This window comes from Pseudophryne corroboree, unplaced genomic scaffold (assembly GCF_028390025.1).
Source record: "Pseudophryne corroboree isolate aPseCor3 unplaced genomic scaffold, aPseCor3.hap2 scaffold_1414, whole genome shotgun sequence".
Lineage (NCBI taxonomy): Eukaryota > Metazoa > Chordata > Amphibia > Anura > Myobatrachidae > Pseudophryne > Pseudophryne corroboree.
The window spans coordinates 37,248-64,659 of NW_026968040.1; the positions used below are offsets into that span (position 1 = coordinate 37,248).

The following is a 27,412-nucleotide window of genomic DNA, read 5'->3' on the forward strand; positions in this document are numbered from 1 at the left end:
GCTCTGACTACGTCCAATGATCTTGAATCCGGAGAGTCTACCGAGAGAGCCGGAACCACAAGTGGCTGATTGATGTGAAAATCGGACACCACCTTAGGTAGAAAAGACATGCGAGTACGGAGCTCGGCCCTATCAGTATGAAACACCAGGTAAGGAGGACGACAAGAAAGAGCCCCAAGTTCCGACACCCGTCTAGCCGAAGCGAGAGCCAGGAGAAGAACCACCTTCCAGGTAAGATATTTCATCTCCACTGACTCCAGCGGCTCAAACAACGAGGATTGCAGAAAAGCGAGAACCAGAGTGATGTCCCATGGTGCTGTTGTGGGGCGAAAGGGAGGCTGTATACGTAAAACCCGCTGAAAGAAAGTCTGAACTTCTGGCAGCAAGGCCAACTTTTTCTGGAAAAAAAACGAAAGAGCCGAGACCTGCACCTTTAGTGAACCCAGTCTTAAGCCTGACGAAAAACCCGCCTGCAAAAAACTGAGAAGGCGGGATAAGCGAAAAACTGAAGGAGAAAACTGTCGACGTTCACACCAGGCTACATAAGCCTTCCAAATGCGGTAGTAGTGAGACGATGTGACTGACTTTCTAGCCCGAATCATAGTAGGTATAACCGTACGAGGAATCCCATTCCTTTTCAAGATGGCCTTCTCAACAGCCACGCCGTCAAACGTAGCCTGCGTAAGTCTGGATAAAGAAAAGGACCCTGTTGCAGAAGATCGTCTCGTAGTGGCAGGGGCCAAGGCTCGGCTACTGACAACAGGCGTAGGGTGGAGTACCAAGTTCTGGTCGGCCAATATGGAGCCACCAGGAGGACCAGAGCGTTTTCTCTCTTGATGCGGTATAGAACCCGAGACAACAGCGGGAAGGGAGGATAGAGATAAACGTACCGGAAAATCCAAGGAGCTGTGAGGGCATCCACGCCTGCCGCCGCCGGGTCTCTCGTTCGAGAGTAATAAAGAGGCAGCTGATGGTTCAGGCGGGACGCCATGAGGTCGATCTGTGGTCTTCCCCACCGGCGGACAAGCTGACAAAACACCTGGGGATGGAGTGTCCACTCTCCCGGGTGCATGTCCTGTCGGCTGAGGTAATCGGCTTCCCAATTTTCCACTCCTGGAATGAATAACTCCTCCACCCAGAGAAGTATGTTGGTGACCTCCCTCATCGCCGCACGGCTGCGAGTGCCGCCCTGACGGTAGATGTACGCTTTAGGCGCACATTGTTCATCACCAGCTTCTTTTCTATTGTATTGGTATTTTTCACCTGGGTGGTTGATCTGTGCAGCCAATATGTTTCACTTTAGGGAGGATAGGATGCGCAAATTTGATGCTGCCTTCTCCTCTCCTGATGTAGATGTTAGTATAGCAGATGAAGATCTAGATAACATTTTACACAAAACAGAAACCTTGCTTTTGAAGGAAAACAAGGTATGGTCGGAGGTTGTTACCTAGAAAAGTATCTGACCTCTAAGATCATTCCAAAAGGTTTGAGGATAGATAAAATATCCAGTTTTACCACCGCCACAGAACAGTTTAAGAACGAGTGGGATTTGATTCTAACCGACTGTTCATTTAAACTAATGGAATTGATCATCAGTGAAAGGAGAAAAGATCTTACAACCTTAGATGTGGAGATTAGAGGGCTTAAAGAACTAACTATTCCATTTACTAATTTACCCGATTTTAAGGAGAAAGAAAAGATCATAGAAGAGAGGATCGATAAGTCTGAGAGACTATTGATCTCAAGGAAAACCAACAAATTCCGTAGGGATACTAATGAATGCCAAATGGGGAATAAGACACGATTGAGGGATAAATCTCCCATCCAACAATATGTTAAACCAGTAAATAAAATAAAACATTTTTCAAAGGGAATAATAATGACAGGAGTGAACATAGAGGCTATGACACTAGATTTCATTCAGCAAACTATGAGAACAAGCGGCCCTATTTTAAATCCTCTAATGAGGTAGAAGGCCAATCCAATCGCTATTATCGAAAGGATAGTAATTCCCATTGGAGAACACCAACAAGGAATTACGTACAACATAGAGATCACTGGAGGAATAGGGAGCAGACAAATTGGCTAAGTCCTTTTGTCACCCGCAACAGATTTGCACCATTGAGGGAAATTGAACATCAAACCCCTTTTTTTAGAGAGAGGGAGAAGGCAGATAGACTCAAGGTAAACCACCGTGGAAAAAGGGGTGGTCTAAAAAAGAGGCGTGAGCGCACCAAAGGTCACAAACGTAATAGAGGAACCAAAAAGAATCAGACCAGTACTATTGTATCAGAAAACCAGGGAGGTGTAACTCAAGAAGTAGATTCAAAAGGAAAAGTAAAAATTTTCAATTTAAGTTCCCATGTACTTCTTGCTGAAGAAAGGTCTCTTTTGGAGAAGGGACTTAAATACGCTCCTTCTACCAAAATAGACCCTTTTAAGGTCTTTATAGACATTGAAAAGTTTACTAGAAAATTAACTTTAAAGAAATTTTTCAAACTAAAAGAAGGTGAATCAGCAGTACAGGCCAACCATGAAAAATCCTTATTTAAACCTCGATCCACGTTTTATCCTGCACATCTGAAAGGGTGTTTTTTTAGAATCCTTTGCACATTTAGTAAAGGAGGATGTTGACAGATTCCAAAAAAATGAATTACAACCTTACAGCGAAGGAAAGGAAAGCCATTAAGACCCTCACTGCTAATAGGGATTTGATCATCAAACCTGCCGATAAGGGGGGGGGGGGGGATTGTACTTTTAAATAGGAAGGATTATGAGGCAGAGATTCATCGTCAACTTGATGATAATGTTACATATAAAAAGATGCGAGGTGACCCTACTAAAAAATGCAGCTGCTTCTAAAGGAGTTAATAGAAAAGTACAATAAGAAAGGAGTATTAACGGATGCTGAGAATAAATTTCTATTCATGGAACATCCAGTCATACCGACACTATATATATTGCCTAAAATGCATAAAAGCAGTGAGAACCCCCCAGGGAGACCTATTGTCTCCGGGGGGTGGATTCTCTGACAGCAAATCTTTCCTGTACGATTGATCATCATCTCCAACCCCTGGTGATGTGTAATGCTCACATTTAAGGGACACTGGTGATATTTTAAAGATACTGAATCAACTCAAATGGGAGAGCAGCTACTTTTTGGTGACTGCAGATGTTAACTCACTATACACAATAATTAATCATCAACAAGGCCTTAAAGCAGTGAAACAAATATTAATGAAATCAGAATTATCTGCTAATCTCCAGGAGTTCATATTGGAGGGAATTAATTTTATTCTACAGAATAATTATTTCATGTTTAAGGACGAATTCTACCTCCAAAGATGTGGGACGGCCATGGGCACCAGGTTCGCCCCTAGCTATGCAAACATTTTCATGGGCGTGTGGGAGGAAGAGTTCATATGGCAGAACTGCCCTTTTGGGGCGAACCTGGTGTCCTGGCACAGATATATAGATGACGTCCTGTTTATTTGGAGAGGAGAATTGGAGGCATTGGAATTGTTTTGTACGTACCTTAATACCAATGAGTTGAACATTAAATTAACGTTCGACATTAGTGACAAGGAAGTACACTTCCTCGATCTATCCATTTATGTGGAAGATATGGGTTTGAAGACAAAAACATATGTCAAACCCACGGACTCTAGAGCTTATATTGATAAGTCTAGTTGCCATCATGACAATTGGCTTAGTACAATTCCTGCCAGCCAATTTAAAAGGATGAAAAGAAATTGCACCGATCAAGATGTCTATATCTCGCAAGCTATAGAGATGGAGGAATGTTTTGTTAAATGTGGTTATAATAAAGGTGAAGTAAGAGAATCACTAGAAAAAGTTACCAGTTTAGTAAGATCGGATTTGATAGGTAATAGAGAAAATAAGAGGGTTGAAGACAACGATCGATTTAAATGGGCATTTACAACTGACTACTCCTCTCAACACAATAAAGTAAGGGGTATATTAAAAAAACACTGGCCCATACTAAAAAGGGATCCAGTGATAGGAGCTGAACTACCAGATAATCCTGTGTGTATCTATAGGAGGGCCCGTAATCTTCAGTCCAAACTGGTCCGAAGTTTCCATGAGAATCCACCTAATGGTCCAAGAATTACATCCCAGGGGTTCTATAGGTGTGGACAATGTCTGGCCTGTAGAAATAATAAGAATTTACTTACCGATAATTCTATTTCTCGGAGTCCGTAGTGGATGCTGGGGTTCCTGAAAGGACCATGGGGAATAGCGGCTCCGCAGGAGACAGGGCACAAAAAAGTAAAGCTTTTACCAGATCAGGTGGTGTGCACTGGCTCCTCCCCCCATGACCCTCCTCCAGACTCCAGTTAGGTACTGTGCCCGGACGAGCGTACACAATAAGGGAGGCAATTTGAATCCCGGGTAAGACTCATACCAGCCACACCAATCACACCGTACAACTTGTGATCTAAACCCAGTTAACAGTATGATAACAGAAAGAGCCTCTTAAAGATGGCTCCTTAACAATATAACCCGAATTTGTTAACAATAACTATGTACAGTATTGCAGATAATCCGCACTTGGGATGGGCGCCCAGCATCCACTACGGACTCCGAGAAATAGAATTATCGGTAAGTAAATTCTTATTTTCTCTATCGTCCTAAGTGGATGCTGGGGTTCCTGAAAGGACCATGGGGATTATACCAAAGCTCCCAAACGGGCGGGAGAGTGCGGATGACTCTGCAGCACCGAATGAGAGAATTCCAAGTCCTCTTTTGCCAGGGTATCAAATTTGTAGAATTTTACAAACGAGTTTTCCCCCGACCACGTAGCTGCTCGGCAGAATTGTAATGCCGAGACCCCTCGGGCAGCCGCCCAAGATGAGCCCACCTTCCTTGTGGAATGGGCCTTAACAGATTTAGGCTGTGGCAGGCCTGCCACAGAATGAGCAAGTTGAATTGTGTTACAAATCCAACGAGCAATCGTCTGCTTAGAAGCAGGGGCACCCAACTTGTTGGGTGCATATAGTATCAACAGCGAGTCAGATTTTCTGACTTCAGCCGTCCTTGAAATGTATATTTTTAAGGCTCTGACAACGTCCAACAACTTGGAGTCCTCCAAGTCGCCAGTGGCCGCAGGCACCACAATAGGTTGGTTCAGGTGAAACGCTGATACCACCTTAGGGAGAAAATGCGGACGAGTCCTCAGTTCTGCCCTATCCGAATGGAAGATTAGATAAGGGCTTTTATAAGATAAAGCCGCCAATTCAGATACTCTCCTGGCGGAAGCCAGGGCCAGTAACATAGTCACTTTCCATGTGAGATATTTAAAATCCACCTTTTTCAATGGTTCAAACCAATGGGATTTGAGGAAATCTAAAACTACATTTAGATCCCACGGTGCCACCGGAGGCACCACAGGAGGCTGTATATGCAGTACTCCTTTAACAAAAGTCTGTACCTCAGGAACTGAGGCCAATTCTTTTTGGAAGAATATTGACAGGGCCGAAATTTGAACCTTAATAGATCTCAATTTGAGACCCATAGACAATCCTGATTGTAGGAAATGTAGGAAACGACCCAGTTGAAATTCCTCCGTCGGAACACTCCGATCCTCGCACCACGCGACATATTTTCGCCAAATGCGGTGATAATGTTTCGCGGTGACTTCCTTCCTTGCCTTAATCAAGGTAGGAATGACTTCTTCTGGAATGCCTTTCCCTTTTAGGATCTGGCGTTCAACCGCCATGCCGTCAAACGCAGCCGCGGTAAGTCTTGAAAGAGACAGGGACCCTGTTGTAGCAGGTCCCTTCTCAGAAGTAGAGGGCACGGGTCGTCCGTGACCAACTCTTGAAGTTCCGGGTACCAAGTCCTTCTTGGCCAATCCGGAGCCACTAGTATTGTTCTTACTCCTCCTCACCGTATAATCTTCAATACCTTTGGTATGAGAGGCAGAGGAGGAAACACATATACTGATTTGTACACCCAAGGTGTTACCAGTGCGTCCACAGCTATTGCCTGTGGATCTCTTGACCTGGCGCAATACTTGTCCAGTTTCTTGTTGAGGCGAGACGCCATCATGTCTACCATTGGTCTTTCCCAACAGTTTATTAGCATGTGGAAGACTTCTGGATGAAGACCCCCCTCTCCCGGGTGAATATCGTGTCTGCTGAGGAAGTCTGCTTCCCAGTTGTCCACGCCCGGGAAGAACACTGCTGACAGTGCTATTACGTGATTCTCCGCCCAGCGAAGAATCTTGGCAGCTTCTGCCATTGCACTCCTGCTTCTTGTGCCGCCCTGTCTGTTTACATGGGCGACCGCCGTGATGTTGTCCGACTGAATCAACACCGGTTTTCCTTGCAGGAGTGGTTCCGCCTGGCTTAGAGCATTTTAGATTGCTCTTAGTACCAGAATGTTTATGTGAAGAGACTTTTCCAGGTTCGTCCATACCCCCTGGAAGTTTCTTCCTTGTGTGACTGCTCCCCAACCTCTCAGGCTGGCGTCCGTGGTCACCAGGATCAAATCCTGTATGCCGAATCTGCGGCCCTCCAATAGATGAGCCTTTTGCAACCACCACAGAAGATATACCCTTGTCCTTGGCGACAGGGTTATTCGCAGGTGCATCTGAGGATGCGACCCTGACCATTTGTCCAACAGATCCCTTTGGAAAATTCTTGCATGGAATCTGCCGAATGGAATTGCTTCGTAAAAAGCCACCATTTTTCCCAGGACTCTTGTGCATTGATGTACAGACACCTTTCCTGGTTTTAGGAGGTTCCTGACAGGTCGGATAACTCCTTGGCTTTTTCCTCGGGAAGAAAAACCTTTTTCTGAACCGTGTCCAGAATCATCCCTAGGAACAGCAGACGTATCGTCGGAAAACAGCTGCGATTCTTGGAATATTTAGAATCCAGTCGTGCCGTCGAAGAACTACTTTAGATAGTGCTCTTCCGACCTCCAACTGTTCTCTGGAACTTGCCCTTTTTAGGTCGTGCAAGTAAGGGATAATTTAGATGCCTTTTTTCTTTGAAGAAACATCTTTTCGGCCATTACCTTGGTAAAAAGGCCCGGGGTGCCGTGGATAATTCAAACGGCATCGTCTGAAACTGATATTGACAGTTCTGTACCACGAACCAGAGGTACCCTTGATGAGAAGGACAAAATTTTGACATGGAGGTAATCCTTGATGTCCAGGGACACCATATAGTCCCCTTTTTTCCGGTTCGCTATCACTGCTCTGAGTGACTTTATCTCGATTTGAACCTTTTATGTAAGTGTTCAAAACATTTTAGATTTAGACTATGTGTCACCAAGCCGTCTGGCTTCAGTACCACAATATAGTGTGGAAAAATAATACCCTTTTCCTTGTCGTAGGAGGGGTACTTTGATTATCACCTGCTGGATATACAGCTTGTGAATTGTTTCCAATGCTGCCTCCCTGTCGGAGGGAGCCGTTGGTAAAGCAGACTTCAGGAACCTGCGAGGAGAAGATGTCTCGACTCTCCAATCTTTACCCCTGGGATAATACTCGTACGATCTAGGGGTCAACTTGCGAGTGATCCCACTGCGCCCTGAGACTCTTGAGACTACCCCCCCACCTTGAGTCCGCTTGCACGGCCCCAGCGTCATGCTGAGGACTTGGCAGACGCGGTGGAGGGCTTCTTTTCCTGGGAAAGGGCTGCCTGCTGCAGTCTACTTCCCTTACCTCTATGTCTGGGCAGATATGACTGGCCTTTTGCCTGCATGCCCTCATGGGAAAGGAAAGATTGAGGCTGAAAAGACGGTGTCTTTTTTAGCTGAGATGTAACTTGGGGTAAAAAAGGTTGGATTTCCCAGCTGTTGCTGTGGTCCCCAGGTCCGATGGACCGACCCCCAAATAACTCCTTCCCTTTATACAGCAATACTTCCATCTGCCGTATGGGATCTGTATCACCTGACCACTGTCGTGTCCCTGACATCTTCTGGGAGATATGGACAACGCACTTATCTTGATGCCAGAGAGCAAATATCCCTCTGTGCATCTCACATACATATATATAGAATGCATCCTATTAAATGCTCTACATGAATAAAATATTTTCAGTCAGGGAATCCGACCAAGCCAACCCAGCACTGCATCTCCAGGCTGATGGCGATCGCTGGTCGCAGTATAACCACCGTATGTGTGTATATACTTTTTAGGATATTTTTCCAGCTTCCTATCAGCTGGCTCCTTGAGGGCGGCCGTATCTGGAGACGGTAACGCCACTTGATAAGCGTGTGAGCGCCTTATCACCCTAAGGGGTGTTTCCCAACGTACCCTAATTTCTGGCGGGAAAGGGTATAACGCCAATATTTGCTATCGGGGTAACCCTACGCATCATCACACACTTCATTTTATTTTATCTGATTCAGGAAAAACTACAGGTAGTTTTTTCACTCCCACATAATACCCTTTCTTGTGGTACTTGTAGTATCAGAAACACGTAACACCTCCTTCATTGCCCTTAACGTGTGGCCCTAATGAGAAATACGTTTGTTTATTCACCGTCGACACTGTATTCAGTGTCCGTGTCTGTGTCTGTGTCGACCGACTGAGGTAAATGGGCGTTTTTAAAACCCCTGACGGTGTTTCTGAGACGCCTGGACCGGTCCTAATAGATTGTCGGCCGTCTCATGTCGTCAACCGACCTTGCAGCGTGTTGACATTCTCACGTAATTCTCTAAATAAGCCATCCATTCCGGTGTCGACTCCCTAGAGAGTGACATCACCATTACAGGCAATTTCTCCGCCTCCTCACCAACATCGTCCTCATACATGTCGACACACACGTACCGACACACAGCACACACACCGGGAATGCTCTGACAGAGGACAGGACCCACTAGCCCTTTGGGGAGACAGAGGGAGAGTCTGCCAGCACACACCAAAAACGCTATAATTTTATAGGGACAACCTTATATAAGTGTTTCTCCCTTATAGCATCTTTTATATATATACAATATCGCCAAAATCAGTGCCCCCCCTCTCTGTTTTAACCCTGTTTCTGTAGTGCAGTGCAGGGGAGAGCCTGGGAGCCTTCTCTCCAGCTTTTCTGTGAGAGAAAATGGCGCTGTGTGCTGAGGAGATAGGCCCCGCCCCTTTTTCGGCGGGCTCGTCTCCCGCTATTTTTGAAGTTAGGCAGGGGTTAAATATCTCCATATAGCCTCTGTGGGCTATATGTGAGGTATTTTTTGCCTCTAATAAGGTTTTTATTTGCCTCTCAGAGCGCCCCCCCCAGCGCTCTGCACCCTCAGTGACTGTTGTGTGAAGTGTGCTGAGAGGAAAATGGCGCACAGCTGCAGTGCTGTGCGCTACCTTTATGAAGACTCAGGAGTCTTCAGCCGCCGATTTTGGACCTCTTCTCTCTTCAGCGTCTGCAAGGGGGCCGGCGGCGCGGCTCCGGTGACCATCCAGGCTGTACCTGTGATCGTCCCTCTGGAGCTAGTGTCCAGTAGCCAAGCAGCAAATCCACTCTGCACGCAGGTGAGTTCACTACTTCTCCCCTAAGTCCCTCGTTGCAGTGATCCTGTTGCCAGCAGGACTCACTGTAAAGTAAAAAACCTAAGCTAAACTTTCTCTAAGCAGCTCTTTAGGAGAGCCACCTAGATTGCACCCTTCTCGTTCGGGCACAAAATCTAACTGGAGTCTGGAGGAGGGTCATGGGGGGAGGAGCCAGTGCACACCACCTGATCTGGTAAAAGCTTTACTTTTTTGTGCCCTGTCTCCTGCGGAGCCGCTATTCCCCATGGTCCTTTCAGGAACCCCAGCATCCACTTAGGACGATAGAGAAATTGCCAATATTATCGGCAATAAAATAATAGACGTGGTAATTAATGATAAAAAAGGGTCTATTACTGATTTCTTAACATGCCACACCACGAATGTTATTTATTGCATTGAATGCATCTGCAGCAAATTTTATATTGGTCGCACTAGTAGGGCTCTGAAAGTGAGAATGGGAGAGCACCTTCGTAATGTCAAGAAGGGGCTCGATACCCATGCATTATCGTCCCATTTTAAGAAAGTACACGATTGCAATGTAAATCATATTAAAAATTTTATGGCACTGAAAAAAATCCACCCTGATAAAAGGGGAGGCGATATTCAGAAGAAATTAGCAATGAATGAAATGCAATATATTTTCAACTTTAAAACTTTAGAGCCCTTTGGTTTGAATAAAGACTTTGAAACTAAGTGGTTCCTGTAAAGTTATTTTTAATAATATATAGTTTTAGCTTCATTTGTTAATCTTACGATGTTTTTATTTATTTCACATATGGATTAATCACATTGCCTCCAAATATACGAGATATTGATTGAGCCGACAACAACTTCCGTGTTTTGCGGTGACACGCATGAGGTGGAACGCAAAGTGACAGAAATGTCCGGGGGGTGAAGTAATCCGGCAGCACAATACACATGGACAGTTCCCTCCCGCCGGAAGTCGGATGAGGACCGCTAGGTGTGCATCACGTCTGGGACATAGACGTGGATGACCTTCTTCCACCGGATGTGACGTATCTCCCGCCGGAAGTGGAGCATGTATGTACGGCCGCATCAACAAATATACAGAGGAAAGCGGGCCGTTTTTATGACTCATATCCGCCGGAAACAAATAGTGATTGAGTGCATATTTCTTAACACCTGTTGGAGAATTGTGGATTACACGGAAAACCAATAATGGACATGGGGGAATGGATGTTTAGTACTTTTCCATTGTTAGGAATAGGGTTCTTAGAGAAGTAGTAGATCCATGTCTGGCATTAGGTTATACATTTTTACTAGGACTGTTTGGTATAAATACCACTCACTTTGCAGTTACCTCTTACACCTTGAGAAAGATAACAGCTAGTTATCGAAACGCGTTGGTGGAGGTACTGGGCGGTGACTGGAACGACTTACCTGCTTGTTTGACGCACGATTTCTGGGGACGCCTGGCCATCTTCTGTTCACTTGCCTTTGAAACATCTTTTGTATGGTGAGAGTCCATTACCTGCCCATGTTCATGTTTTTTTAAATTGTGTTTTAAATAAATGGTGTTACACTATTTGGAGCCCTCTTTTCCTTACATATCTTCTGGGAGTATATCGGGGAGAACCCTAACTTTCAGGATGATGAGGAATCAAAGCCATTGACAGTGACCATTGTTTTATATTCAAGAGACCCATTCTGTGCCTTAAAACTTCTACCGGATGGTGAGAGTCTTTGAAATATCCATTATAATCGACATATTAATTTACGTCATTACACTATTTGGAGCTTTTTCTTCCCATACATACATCCACTTTGACTGTATCTGGGAGGGTCTGGACCATTCGGGTGAAGTGTGAGCAGCAAACGAGGGATCAGATGTAACACAGTGATTGATTTCACATTAAAGCATCTTTTATCCATTCTTGGGTACGAGTCCAACTTTATCGTGTTAACATCACTAAAAATTAGTGTTACAGTATTACGCTATGTGAATATTTTTGTTTCTCTCTAAGAGTCGCATGTTCAGTTCATATTCCAGCTAAGCACGACCAGTGAATCTAGCGCCCCAGATACCCTTGGTAACCTTTATCTGTCTTGTATGTGCAAAGTGTGGGTGACACTTTTTTACCTTGGGGACAAGGGCAGCTTTAGCCGCACATTGTTCATCACCAGCTTCTTTTCTATTGTGGCGGCTGGTACTCACCACGACACACAGGCAAATATTACTGAGCGCCCCTCCCCGTAGGATGAGTCGGCGGCTAGTACTCACCACGACACACAGGCATATATTACTGAGCACCCCTCCCCTTAGGATGAGTTGGCAGCTAGTACTCACCACGACACACAGGCATATATTACTGAGCACCCCTCCCCTTAGGATGAGTTGGCAGCTAGTACTCACCACGACACACAGGCATATATTACTGAGCCCCCCTCCCCGTAGGATGAGTCAGCAGCTGGTACTCACAATGATACACAGGCATATATTACTGAGCACCCCTCCCCGTAGGATGAGTCGGCGGCTAGTACTCACCACGACACACAGGCATATATTACTGAGCACCCCTCCCCTTAGGATGAGTTGGCAGCTAGTACTCACCACGACACACAGGCATATATTACTGAGCACCCCTCCCCTTAGGATGAGTTGGCAGCTAGTACTCACCACGACACACAGGCATATATTACTGAGCCCCCCTCCCCGTAGGATGAGTCAGCAGCTGGTACTCACAATGATACACAGGCATATATTACTGAGCACCCCTCCCCTTAGGATGAGTCGGCGGCTGGTACTCACCACGACACACAGGCATATATTAAGAAGAAGATAAGATAAGAATCAGCTTTATTGGCCAGGTGTACTCACGTACACTAGGAATTCTTTGTGGTACAATGCATCGCCAAGCAGCAACATGGAGGACAAAAAAAAAAAAAAAGTAGCATACATTACAAACATTACACATATGAGTTCATACTGCACATATGCAACTGTACAGTAGACATATTATACATTTAAGACTAAAAACTAAGGCTGCTTGGCAGAGCAGCACCGAGGCAGCCATCCGCGGCGCCAACTAGAACTCACACAATGCACATAATACAGAAGATTTAAGCATTACATCAAAAGATAAACCACACAGACAAAGACACAGAAAGAATAATGCAGGATTGGTGTAAGCATTTTGAGTAATAACCTCCAGGGGTTGTGTATTCCACCATCACAAGGCACCAGGTGCGGCAGCCATCTTAGGCGCACTGCGTAGGATTACCCACGGTGGAATAGTCCACCCCTAGAAGAGAACACAAAATGGGGAGATTGCAGAGTCCTTAAGTTCAGAGTAGGGTTCCAATAGAAACATCAGGTCCACACATTTTTCATCCCATCCACAAGCGCACCAGATAAGGCAGCCATGTTGGGCGCACTACAAGGTTACACAGAGGGAGATGAGCCATACAGGGGCCAAATGCATGTATGGGAGAACTGACACCTGTGTAGGCGTATGCTATACCCTGCATGGAAAGATCCAAATGAAGCACACCCCGCCCACAGGGGAACCACCGAGGCAGCCATGTGGGGCGCACTGCATAGGTTACTGCTGGCAGGGTGTGCAACCAATGGAGGTACACATTACGGGAATAGCACACAGTGGGGTGGAAGTACCGTGTAAGAAGAAAGAGAAGAGAAAGACACATTTGCTGGAAAAAAAAAAAAAAAAAAAAAAGCTGTACTAACATTATTTTGTGAAAAAGATAAATGTCCTGGTCTCATGAGAGCAGTGTGGGTGGGTGTGAGAATGTGGGGAGAATGAGCCCCCCTCCCCGTAGGATGAGTCGGCAGCTAGTACTCACCACGACACACAGGCATATATTACTGAGCGCCCCTCCCCGTAGGATGAGTCGGCAGCTAGTACTCACCACGACACACAGGCATATATTACTGAGCACCCCTCCCCATAGGATGAGTCGGCAGCTAGTACTCACCACGACACACAGGCATATATTACTGAGCGCCCCTCCCCGTAGGATGAGTCGGCAGCTAGTACTCACCACGACACACAGGCATATATTACTGAGCACCCCTCCCCTTAGGATGAGTCGGCGGCTGGTACTCACCACGACACACAGGCATATATTACTGAGCGCCCCTCCCCTTAGGATGAGTCGGCGGCTGGTACTCACAATGATACACAGGCATATATTACTGAGCGCCCCTCCCCGTAGGATGAGTCAGCGGCTGTACTCACCACGACACACAGGCACATATTACTGAGCGCCCCTCCCCGTAGGATGAGTCGGTGGCTGTACTCACCACGACACACAGGCACATATTACTGAGCGCCCCTCCCAGTAGGATGAGTCGGCGGCTGTACTCACCACGACACACAGGCATATATTACTGAGCGCCCCTCCCCGTAGGATGAGTCGGCGGCTGGTACTCACCACGATACACAGGCATATATTACTGAGCGTCCCTCCCCGTAGATTGAGTCGGCGGCTAGTACTCACCACGACACACAGGCAAATATTACTGAGCGCCCCACCCCGTAGGATGAGTCGGCGGCTAGTACTCACCACGACACACAGCCACATATTACTGAGCGCCCCTCCCCGTAGGATGAGTCGGCGGCTAGTACTCACCACGACACACAGGCATATATTACTGAGCACCCCTCCCCTTAGGATGAGTTGGCAGCTAGTACTCACCACGACACACAGGCATATATTACTGAGCCCCCCTCCCCGTAGGATGAGTCAGCAGCTGGTACTCACAATGATACACAGGCATATATTATTGAGCACCCCTCCCCTTAGGATGAGTCGGCGGCTGGTACTCACCACGACACACAGGCATATATTACTGAGCCCCCCTCCCCGTAGGATGAGTCGGCAGCTAGTACTCACCACGACACACAGGCATATATTACTGAGCACCCCTCCCCGTAGGATGAGTCGGCAGCTAGTACTCACCACGACACACAGGCATATATTACTGAGCGCCCCTCCCCGTAGGATGAGTCGGCAGCTAGTACTCACCACGACACACAGGCATATATTACTGAGCACCCCTCCCCGTAGGATGAGTCGGCAGCTAGTACTCACCACGACACACAGGCATATATTACTGAGCCCCCCTCCCCGTAGGATGAGTCAGCAGCTGGTACTCACAATGATACACAGGCATATATTACTGAGCACCCCTCCCCTTAGGATGAGTCGGCGGCTGGTACTCACCACGACACACAGGCATATATTACTGAGCCCCCCTCCCCGTAGGATTAGTCGGCAGCTAGTACTCACCACGACACACAGGCATATATTACTGAGCACCCCTCCCCATAGGATGAGTCGGCAGCTAGTACTCACCACGACACACAGGCATATATTACTGAGCGCCCCTCCCCGTAGGATGAGTCGGCAGCTAGTACTCACCACGACACACAGGCATATATTACTGAGCACCCCTCCCCTTAGGATGAGTCGGCGGCTGGTACTCACCACGACACACAGGCATATATTACTGAGCGCCCCTCCCCTTAGGATGAGTCGGCGGCTGGTACTCACAATGATACACAGGCATATATTACTGAGCGCCCCTCCCCGTAGGATGAGTCAGCGGCTGTACTCACCACGACACACAGGCACATATTACTGAGCGCCCCTCCCCGTAGGATGAGTCGGTGGCTGTACTCACCACGACACACAGGCACATATTACTGAGCGCCCCTCCCAGTAGGATGAGTCGGCGGCTGTACTCACCACGACACACAGGCATATATTACTGAGCGCCCCTCCCCGTAGGATGAGTCGGCGGCTGGTACTCACCACGATACACAGGCATATATTACTGAGCGTCCCTCCCCGTAGATTGAGTCGGCGGCTAGTACTCACCACGACACACAGGCAAATATTACTGAGCGCCCCACCCCGTAGGATGAGTCGGCGGCTAGTACTCACCACGACACACAGCCACATATTACTGAGCGCCCCTCCCCGTAGGATGAGTCGGCGGCTAGTACTCACCACGACACACAGGCATATATTACTGAGCACCCCTCCCCTTAGGATGAGTTGGCAGCTAGTACTCACCACGACACACAGGCATATATTACTGAGCCCCCCTCCCCGTAGGATGAGTCAGCAGCTGGTACTCACAATGATACACAGGCATATATTATTGAGCACCCCTCCCCTTAGGATGAGTCGGCGGCTGGTACTCACCACGACACACAGGCATATATTACTGAGCCCCCCTCCCCGTAGGATGAGTCGGCAGCTAGTACTCACCACGACACACAGGCATATATTACTGAGCACCCCTCCCCATAGGATGAGTCGGCAGCTAGTACTCACCACGACACACAGGCATATATTACTGAGCGCCCCTCCCCGTAGGATGAGTCGGCAGCTAGTACTCACCACGACACACAGGCGTATATTACTGAGCACCCCTCCCCGTAGGATGAGTCGGCAGCTAGTACTCACCACGACACACAGGCATATATTACTGAGCACCCCTCCCCGTAGGATGAGTCGGCAGCTAGTACTCACCACGACACACAGGCATATATTACTGAGCGCTCCTCCCCGTAGGATGAGTCGGCAGCTAGTACTCACCACGACACACAGGCATATATTACTGAGCACCCCTCCCCGTAGGATGAGTCGGCAGCTAGTACTCACCACGACACACAGGCATATATTACTGAGCCCCCCTCCCCATAGGATGAGTCGGCAGCTAGTACTCACCACGACACCCAGGCATATATTACTGAGCGCCCCTCCCCGTAGGATGAGTCGGCAGCTAGTACTCACCACGACACACAGGCATATATTACTGAGCACCCCTCCCCGTAGGATGAGTCGGCAGCTAGTACTCACCACGACACACAGGCATATATTACTGAGCACCCCTTCCCGTAGGATGAGTCGGCAGCTAGTACTCAGCACGACACACAGGCATATATTACTGAGCACCCCTCCCCGTAGGATGAGTCGGCAGCTAGTACTCACCACGACACACAGGCATATATTACTGAGCACCCCTCCCCGTAGGATGAGTCGGCAGCTAGTACTCACCACGACACACAGGCATATATTACTGAGCACCCCTCCCCGTAGGATGAGTCGGCAGCTAGTACTCACCACGACACACAGGCATATATTACTGAGCACCCCTCCCCGTAGGATGAGTCGGCAGCTAGTACTCACCACGACACACAGGCATATATTACTGAGCGCCCCTCCCCATAGGATGAGTTGGCAGCTAGTACTCACCACGACACACAGGCATATATTACTGAGCACCCCTCCCCGTAGGATGAGTCGGCAGCTAGTACTCATAATGACACACAGGCATATATTACTGAGCCCCCCTCCCCATAGGATGAGTCGGCAGCTAGTACTCACCACGACACACAGGCATATATTACTGAGCCCCCCTCCCCATAGGATGAGTCGGCAGCTAGTACTCACCACGACACACAGGCATATATTACTGAGCACCCCTCCCCGTAGGATGAGTCGGCAGCTAGTACTCACCACGACACACAGGCATATATTACTGAGCACCCCTCCCCGTAGGATGAGTCGGCAGCTAGTACTCACCACGACACACAGGCATATATTACTGAGCCCCCCTCCCCATAGGATGAGTCGGCAGCTAGTACTCACCACGACACACAGGCACATATTACTGAGCACCCCTCCCCGTAGGATGAGTCGGCAGCTAGTACTCACCACGACACACAGGCACATATTACTGAGCACCCCTCCCCGTAGGATGAGTCGGCAGCTAGTACTCACCACGACACACAGGCATATATTACTGAGCACCCCTCCCCGTAGGATGAGTCGGCAGCTAGTACTCACCACGACACACAGGCATATATTACTGAGCGCCCCTCCCCATAGGATGAGTCGGCAGCTAGTACTTACCACGACACACAGGCATATATTACTGAGCACCCCTCCCCGTAGGATGAGTCGGCAGCTAGTACTCACCATGACACACAGGCATATATTACTGAGCCCCCCTCCCCATAGGATGAGTCGGCAGCTAGTACTCACCACAACACACAGGCATATATTACTGAGCGCCCCTCCCCATAGGATGAGTCGGCAGCTAGTACTCACCACGACACACAGGCACATATTACTGAGCGCCCCTCCCCATAGGATGAGTCGGCAGCTAGTACTCACCACGACACACAGGCATATATTACTGAGCCCCCCTCCCCATAGGATGAGTCGGCGGCTAGTACTCACCACGACACACAGGCACATATTACTGAGCACCCCTCCCCGTAGGATGAGTCGGCAGCTAGTACTCACCACGACACACAGGCATATATTACTGAGCACCCCTCCCCGTAGGATGAGTCGGCAGCTAGTACTCACCACGACACACAGGCATATATTACTGAGCGCCCCTCCCCATAGGATGAGTCGGCAGCTAGTACTTACCACGACACACAGGCATATATTACTGAGCACCCCTCCCCGTAGGATGAGTCGGCAGCTAGTACTCACCATGACACACAGGCATATATTACTGAGCCCCCCTCCTCATAGGATGAGTCGGCAGCTAGTACTCACCACAACACACAGGCATATATTACTGAGCGCCCCTCCCCATAGGATGAGTCGGCAGCTAGTACTCACCACGACACACAGGCACATATTACTGAGCGCCCCTCCCCATAGGATGAGTCGGCAGCTAGTACTCACCACGACACACAGGCATATATTACTGAGCCCCCCTCCCCATAGGATGAGTCGGCGGCTAGTACTCACCACGACACACAGGCACATATTACTGAGCACCCCTCCCCGTAGGATGAGTCGGCAGCTAGTACTCACCACGACACACAGGCACACACTTCCCCAAACTGAAGAACCAGGAGTAATACTCTTTTGTAAAACAGATGTCAGCGGCTGTGGGGGTCCTAAGAGAGAAACACAGACATGGATCAGGGAGAGACTATTAGGGATCAGTAGCTCCCCCTACTGGCAGTCACCCCACAGTAGTAGTAGGTAACCCTTTCATCACCTGTTACTGAGTACTCACCACCTCATTCTGCGTAAATTCCACAAGTGCCGGAGTCTCAGGATCCCTGAAAGACAGGAAAGGTGAGAGACGCGGTACACCCACACAGGTGACTGTGTATATATAGATACACTGTAGGTTCCATTATTACAGCGTGTATGGCGTCACTGCGTCCTCATATAATGCCCCCATCTAGTGATTGCTGCTCCAGCCGGGGCATCATGTATTCCAGGCTTGTGCTGCCTTATAGGAGACAAGGGCTACTTACCCCACAGGTGAGGGTCATCCATACAGGACTGGTGGTTGGAGATGGTGATCAGAGGAGTCTCCGGCTGGCGGGTCTCGATCAGCTCATATAAAGTCTCTTTGTTGTGCACGTGCAGACTGTTCATGTATTCTGCAATACAGATCATTATTCTATAGATCCTGCGTGTCCTGGTGCCGCCGGCCGGTCACACACACGGGAATACAGAGCCACGTTCAATAAAAAACATTCAAACAACAGAAGAAAAAAAGTGAAATGAAAAAATGAAAATGAGTTTAAAATGGAGCATTTCTTATTTTCTCTGCACTGGGAGGTGGTGGGGGGGGATGATAAATAGGACGTAGCCCCATCTCTGACCGTCTGTAGTTTCCCATTAGTAGCGTACACAGAATTGTCACTACAAGTGTCCTAAGCCCAGGGGTTCTTATCTCCAGTCCCAAGCACCCCCAACAGGCCATGTTTTGCAGATGTCCTTGATCATGCACAGGTGAGATAATCTATGTTGCTGGGTCAGTAATTATGCCACCTGCTGCCACAGGCAAAAATCCTGAAAACATGACCTGTTGGGGGCACGTGGGGTTGGGGATCATATGGAAATAGATGGAGAGCAGGACAGAAGAGCCACAAATCTGACGCTTGTTAGGTGACACATTTCCTATTGCCGGTATTGATTCATTTGAGCTACAATCGGTGTGTGATTGGGTCTGACAGAGAATCAGACTATGAGCTGCCTCTGGAGGAACAATTAATACTTTATGCTGCAGTACATGACGGTATAGGGGCTGAACGCACGCTGGTTATATGGCCGTATACTGGCGCGTTTCACACTGTACTACACACTCGTTTCCACAACTCCGGGCAAGACTGAGGCGTAGGCACACCCACACTTGTGGCTGAAGCGGGTAACAGGGCGTTCTCATGTAGGGTAAGATCAGCGCATAGGGGGCTACACAGAGTTGTGCATACGAGTAGTTACGCCGTTGCACCAGTGACATAGCTGATGTAATGTACACTAATAATGATGACCGCTATTAGACTACGGACAGGGGCGGTGCGGCTGCTCAGATCCGTGCAGGTAACACAGGAGAACGTACGGACAGGAGCGGGGCGGCTGCTCAGATCCGTGACGGTAACACAGGAGAACGTACGGACAGGAGCGGGGCGGCTGCTCAGATCCGTGACGGTAACACAGGAGAACGTACGGACAGGAGCGGGGCGGCTGCTCAGATCCGTGCAGGTAACACAGGAGAACGTACGGACAGGGGCGGGGCGGCTGCTCAGATCCGTGACGGTAACACAGGAGAACGTACGGACAGGGGCGGTGTGGCTGCTCAGATCCGTGCAGGTAACACAGGAGAACGTACGGCCGGGGGCAGTGCGGCTGCTCAGATCCGTGCAGGTAACACAGGAGAACGTACGGACGGGGGCGGGGCGGCTGCTCAGATCCGTGCAGGTAACACAGGAGAACATATGGACAGGAGCGGGGCGGCTGCTCAGATCCGTGCAGGTAACACAGGAGAACGTACGGACGGGGGCGGGGCGGCTGCTCAGATCCGTGCAGGTAACACAGGAGAACGTACGGACAGGAGCGGGGCGGCTGCTCAGATCCGTGCAGGTAACACAGGAGAACGTACGGACGGGAGCGGGGCGGCTGCTCAGATCCGTGCAGGTAAAACAGGAGAACGTACGGACGGGAGCGGGGCGGCTGCTCAGATCCGTGCAGGTAACACAGGAGAACGTACGGACGGGAGCGGGGCGGCTGCTCAGATCCGTGAAGGTAAAACAGGAGAACGTACGGACGGGAGCGGGGCGGCTGCTCAGATCCGTGCAGGTAACACAGGAGAACGTACGGACGGGGGCGGCTGCTCAGACCTGTGCAGGTAACACAGGACAAACTACGGACGGGGGCGGTGCGGCTGCTCAGATCCGTGCAGGTAACACAGGAGAACGTACGGACAGGAGCGGGGCGGCTGCTCAGATCCATACAGGTAACACAGGAGAGCGTACGGACAGGGGCGGGGCGGCTGCTCAAATCCGTGCAGGTAACACAGGAGAGCGTACGGACAGGGGCGGGGCGGCTGCTCAGATCCATACAGGTAACACAGGACAAACTACGGACGGGGGCGGGGCGGCTGCTCAGATCCGTGCAGGTAACACAGGACAAACTACGGACGGGGGCGGGGCGGCTGCTCAGATCCGTGCAGGTAACACAGGACAAACTACGGACGGGGGCGGGGCGGCTGCTCAGATCCGTGCAGGTAACACAGGACAAACTACGGACGGGGGCGGGGCGGCTGCTCAGATCCATACAGGTAACACAGGATAAACTACGGACGGGGGCGGGGCGGCTGCTCAGATCCGTGCAGGTAACACAGGAGAGCGTACGGACGGGGGCGGGGCGGCTGCTCAGATCCGTGCAGGTAACACAGGAGAGCGTACGGACAGGGGCGGGGCGGCTGCTCAGATTCATGCAGGTAACACATGAGAACGTACGGACAGGGGCGGGGCGGCTGCTCAGATCCGTGCAGGTAACACAGGAGAACGTACGGACGGGGGCAGTGCGGCTGCTCAGATCCATACAGGTAACACAGGAGAACGTACGGACAGGGGCGGTGCGACTGCTCAGATCCATACAGGTAACACAGGACAAACTACGGACGGGGGCGGGGCGGCTGCTCAGATCCGTGCAGGTAACACAGGAGAACGTACGGACAGGGGCGGTACGGCTGCTCAGATCCGTGCAGGTAACACAGGAGAACGTACGGATAGGAGCGGGGTGGCTGCTCAGATCCATACAGGTAACACAGGACAAACTACGGACGGGGGCGGGGCGGCTGCTCAGATCCGTGCAGGTAACACAGGAGAACGTACGGACAGGGGCGGTGCGGCTGCTCAGATCCGTGCAGGTAAGACAGGAGAACGTACGGACAGGAGCGGGGCGGCTGCTCAGATCCGTGCAGGTAACACAGGAGAACGTACGGATGGGGGCAGTGCGGCTGCTCAGATCCGTGCAGGTAACACATGAGAACGTACGGACGGGGGCAGTGCGGCTGCTCAGATCCGTGCAGGTAACACAGGAGAACGTACGGACAGGAGCGGGGCGGCTGCTCAGATCCGTGCAGGTAACATAGGAGAACGTACGGACGGGGGCGGGGCGGCTGCTCAGATCCATGCAGGTAACACAGGAGAACGTATGGACGGGGGCAGTGCGGCTGCTCAGATCCGTGCAGGTAACACAGGAGAACGTACGGACAGGGGCGGTGCGGCTGCTCAGATCCGTGCAGGTAACACAGGAGAACGTACGGACGGGGGCAGTGCGGCTGCTCAGATCCGTGCAGGTAACACAGGAGAACGTACGGACGGGGGCGGTGCGGCTGCTCAGATCCGTGCAGGTAACACAGGAGAACGTACGGACAGGAGCGGGGCGGCTGCTCAGATCCGTGCAGGTAACACAGGAGAACGTACGGACAGGAGCGGGGCGGCTGCTCAGATCCGTGCAGGTAACACAGGAGAACGTACGGACGGGGGCAGTGCGGCTGCTCAGATCCGTGCAGGTAACACAGGAGAACGTACGGACAGGGGCGGGGCGGCTGCTCAGATCCGTGCAGGTAACACAGGAGAACGTACGGACAGGAGCGGGGCGGCTGCTCAGATCCGTGCAGGTAACACAGGACAAACTACGGACGGGGGCGGTGCGGCTGCTCAGATCCGTGCAGGTAACACAGGAGAACGTACGGACAGGAGCGGGGCGGCTGCTCAGATCCGTGCAGGTAACACAGGAGAACGTATGGACAGGAGCGGGGCGGCTGCTCAGATCCGTGCAGGTAACACAGGACAAACTACGGATGGGGGCGGGGCGGCTGCTCAGATCCGTGCAGGTAACACAGGACAAACTACGGACGGGGGCGGGGCGGCTGCTCAGATCCGTGCAGGTAACACAGGACAAACTACGGACGGGGGCGGGGCGGCTGCTCAGATCCGTGCAGGTAACACAGGACAAACTACGGACGGGGGCGGGGCGGCTGCTCAGATCCGTACAGGTAACACAGGACAAACTACGGACGGGGGCGGGGCGGCTGCTCAGATCCGTGCAGGTAACACAGGAGAACGTACGGACAGGGGCGGGGCGGCTGCTCAGATCCGTGCAGGTAACACAGGAGAACGGACGGACGGGAGCGGGGCGGCTGCTCAGATCCGTGCAGGTAACACAGGAGAACGTACGGACAGGGGCGGGGCGGCTGCTCAGATCCGTGCAGGTAACACAGGAGAGCGTACGGACAGGCGCGGGGCGGCTGCTCAGATCCGTGCAGGTAACACAGGAGAGCGTACGGACAGGGGCGGGGCGGCTGCTCAGATCCGTGCAGGTAACACAGGAGAACGTACGGACAGGGGCGGGGCGGCTGCTCAGATCCGTGCAGGTAACACAGGAGAACGTACGGACAGGGGCGGTGCGACTGCTCAGATCCATACAGGTAACACAGGACAAACTACGGACGGGGGCGGGGCGGCTGCTCAGATCCGTGCAGGTAACACAGGAGAGCGTACGGACAGGGGCGGGGCGGCTGCTCAGATCCGTGCAGTTAACACAGGAGAGCGTACGGACAGGGGCGGGGCGGCTGCTCAGATCCGTGCAGGTAACACAGGAGAACGGACGGACGGGGGCGGGGCGGTTGCTCAGATCCGTGCAGGTGACACAGGAGAACGTACGGACGGGGGCAGTGCGGCTGCTCAGATCCGTGCAGGTAACACAGGAGAACGTACGGACGGGGGCGGGGCGGCTGCTCAGATCCGTGCAGGTAACACAGGAGAACGTACGGACAGGAGCGGGGCGGCTGCTCAGATCCGTGCAGGTAACACAGGAGAACGTACGGACAGAAGCGGGGCGGCTGCTCAGATCCGTGCAGGTAACACAGGAGAACGTACGGACAGGAGCGGGGCGGCTGCTCAGATCCGTGCAGGTAACACAGGAGAACGTACGGACAGGAGCGGTGCGGCTGCTCAGATCCGTGCAGGTAACACAGGAGAACGTACGGACAGGAGCGGGGCGGCTGCTCAGATCCGTGCAGGTAACACAGGAGAACGTACGGACAGGAGCGGGGCGGCTGCTCAGATCCGTGCAGGTAACACAGGAGAACGTACGGACGGGGGCGGTGTGGCTGCTCAGATCCGTGCAGGTAACACAGGAGAACGTACGGCCGGGGGCAGGGCGGCTGCTCAGATCCGTGCAGGTAACACAGGAGAACGTACGGACAGGGGCGGGGCGGCTGCTCAGATCCGTGCAGGTAACACAGGAGAACGTACGGAAGGGGGCAGTGCGGCTGCTCAGATCCGTGCAGGTAAGACAGGAGAACGTACGGACAGGAGCGGGGCGGCTGCTCAGATCCGTGCAGGTAACATAGGAGAACGTACGGACGGGGGCGGGGCGGCTGCTCAGATCCATGCAGGTAACACAGGAGAACGTATGGACGGGGGCAGTGCGGCTGCTCAGATCCGTGCAGGTAACACAGGAGAACGTACGGACAGGGGCGGTGCGGCTGCTCAGATCCGTGCAGGTAACACAGGAGAACGTACGGACGGGGGCGGTGCGGCTGCTCAGATCCGTGCAGGTAACACAGGAGAACGTACGGACAGGAGCGGGGCGGCTGCTCAGATCCGTGCAGGTAACACAGGAGAACGTACGGACAGGAGCGGGGCGGCTGCTCAGATCCGTGCAGGTAACACAGGAGAACGTACGGACGGGGGCAGTGCGGCTGCTCAGATCCGTGCAGGTAACACAGGAGAACGTACGGACAGGGGCGGGGCGGCTGCTCAGATCCGTGCAGGTAACACAGGAGAACGTATGGACAGGAGCGGGGCGGCTGCTCAGATCCGTGCAGGTAACACAGGACAAACTACGGATGGGGGCGGGGCGGCTGCTCAGATCCGTGCAGGTAACACAGGACAAACTACGGACGGGGGCGGGGCGGCTGCTCAGATCCGTGCAGGTAACACAGGACAAACTACGGACGGGGGCGGGGCGGCTGCTCAGATCCGTGCAGGTAACACAGGACAAACTACGGACGGGGGCGGGGCGGCTGCTCAGATCCGTACAGGTAACACAGGACAAACTACGGACGGGGGCGGGGCGGCTGCTCAGATCCGTGCAGGTAACACAGGAGAACGTACGGACAGGGGCGGGGCGGCTGCTCAGATCCGTGCAGGTAACACAGGAGAACGGACGGACGGGAGCGGGGCGGCTGCTCAGATCCGTGCAGGTAACACAGGAGAACGTACGGACAGGGGCGGGGCGGCTGCTCAGATCCGTGCAGGTAACACAGGAGAGCGTACGGACAGGCGCGGGGCGGCTGCTCAGATCCGTGCAGGTAACACAGGAGAGCGTACGGACAGGGGCGGGGCGGCTGCTCAGATCCGTGCAGGTAACACAGGAGAACGTACGGACAGGGGCGGGGCGGCTGCTCAGATCCGTGCAGGTAACACAGGAGAACGGACGGACAGGGGCGGTGCGACTGCTCAGATCCATACAGGTAACACAGGACAAACTACGGACGGGGGCGGGGCGGCTGCTCAGATCCGTGCAGGTAACACAGGAGAGCGTACGGACAGGGGCGGGGCGGCTGCTCAGATCCGTGCAGTTAACACAGGAGAGCGTACGGACAGGGGCGGGGCGGCTGCTCAGATCCGTGCAGGTAACACAGGACAAACTACGGACGGGGGCGGGACGGCTGCTCAGATCCGTGCAGGTAACACAGGACAAACTACGGACGGGGGGCGGGGCGGCTGCTCAGATCCGTACAGGTAACACAGGACAAACTACGGACGGGGGCGGTGCGGCTGCTCAGATCCGTGCAGGTAACACAGGAGAACGTACGGACAGGGGCGGGGCGGCTGCTCAGATCCGTGCAGGTAACACAGGACAAACTACAGACAGGGGCGGGGCGGCTGCTCAGATCCGTGCAGGTAACACAGGACAAACTACAGACAGGGGCGGGGCGGCTGCTCAGATCCGTGCAGGTAACACAGGAGAACGTACGGACGGGGGCAGTGCGGCTGCTCAGATCCGTGCAGGTAACACAGGAGAACGTACGGACAGGGGCGGTGCGGCTGCTCAGATCCGTGCAGGTAACACAGGAGAACGTACGGACGGGGGCGGTGCGGCTGCTCAGATCCATGCAGGTAACACAGGAGAACGGACGGACGGGGGCGGTGCGGCTGCTCAGATCCGTGCAGGTAACACAGGAGAACGTACGGACAGGGGCGGGGCGGCTGCTCAGATCCGTGCAGGTAACACAGGAGAACGTATGGACGGGGGCAGTGCGGCTGCTCAGATCCGTGCAGGTAACACAGGAGAACGTACGGACAGGGGCGGTGCGGCTGCTCAGATCCGTGCAGGTAACACAGGAGAACGTACGGACGGGGGCAGTGCGGCTGCTCAGATCCGTGCAGGTAACACAGGAGAACGTACGGACGGGGGCGGTGCGGCTGCTCAGATCCGTGCAGGTAACACAGGAGAACGTACGGACAGGAGCGGGGCGGCTGCTCAGATCCGTGCAGGTAACACAGGAGAACGTACGGACAGGAGCGGGGCGGCTGCTCAGATCCGTGCAGGTAACACAGGAGAACGTACGGACGGGGGCAGTGCGGCTGCTCAGATCCGTGCAGGTAACACAGGAGAACGTACGGACAGGGGCGGGGCGGCTGCTCAGATCCGTGCAGGTAACACAGGAGAACGTACGGACAGGAGCGGGGCGGCTGCTCAGATCCGTGCAGGTAACACAGGACAAACTACGGACGGGGGCGGTGCGGCTGCTCAGATCCGTGCAGGTAACACAGGAGAACGTACGGACAGGAGCGGGGCGGCTGCTCAGATCCGTGCAGGTAACACAGGAGAACGTATGGACAGGAGCGGGGCGGCTGCTCAGATCCGTGCAGGTAACACAGGACAAACTACGGATGGGGGCGGGGCGGCTGCTCAGATCCGTGCAGGTAACACAGGACAAACTACGGACGGGGGCGGGGCGGCTGCTCAGATCCGTGCAGGTAACACAGGACAAACTACGGACGGGGGCGGGGCGGCTGCTCAGATCCGTGCAGGTAACACAGGACAAACTACGGACGGGGGCGGGGCGGCTGCTCAGATCCGTACAGGTAACACAGGACAAACTACGGACGGGGGCGGGGCGGCTGCTCAGATCCGTGCAGGTAACACAGGAGAACGTACGGACAGGGGCGGGGCGGCTGCTCAGATCCGTGCAGGTAACACAGGAGAACGGACGGACGGGAGCGGGGCGGCTGCTCAGATCCGTGCAGGTAACACAGGAGAACGTACGGACAGGGGCGGGGCGGCTGCTCAGATCCGTGCAGGTAACACAGGAGAGCGTACGGACAGGCGCGGGGCGGCTGCTCAGATCCGTGCAGGTAACACAGGAGAGCGTACGGACAGGGGCGGGGCGGCTGCTCAGATCCGTGCAGGTAACACAGGAGAACGTACGGACAGGGGCGGGGCGGCTGCTCAGATCCGTGCAGGTAACACAGGAGAACGTACGGACAGGGGCGGTGCGACTGCTCAGATCCATACAGGTAACACAGGACAAACTACGGACGGGGGCGGGGCGGC

General features: G+C 52.4%; 1 protein-coding gene across 1 annotated transcript in view; it reads right to left on the reverse strand.

The window, feature by feature from the left end:
• Positions 1–27,412, reverse strand: part of TAFAZZIN (tafazzin, phospholipid-lysophospholipid transacylase) — a 51,056-nt gene that overhangs the window by 21,427 nt on the left and 2,217 nt on the right. The window contains exons 2-4 of the mRNA XM_063951143.1: positions 18,802–18,930; positions 18,555–18,600; positions 18,347–18,432 (exon numbers count right to left, since the gene is read on the reverse strand). Of these exons, the coding sequence (XP_063807213.1) occupies positions 18,347–18,432; positions 18,555–18,600; positions 18,802–18,930 (261 nt within the window). The remainder of the gene's footprint in view (positions 1–18,346; positions 18,433–18,554; positions 18,601–18,801; positions 18,931–27,412) is intronic.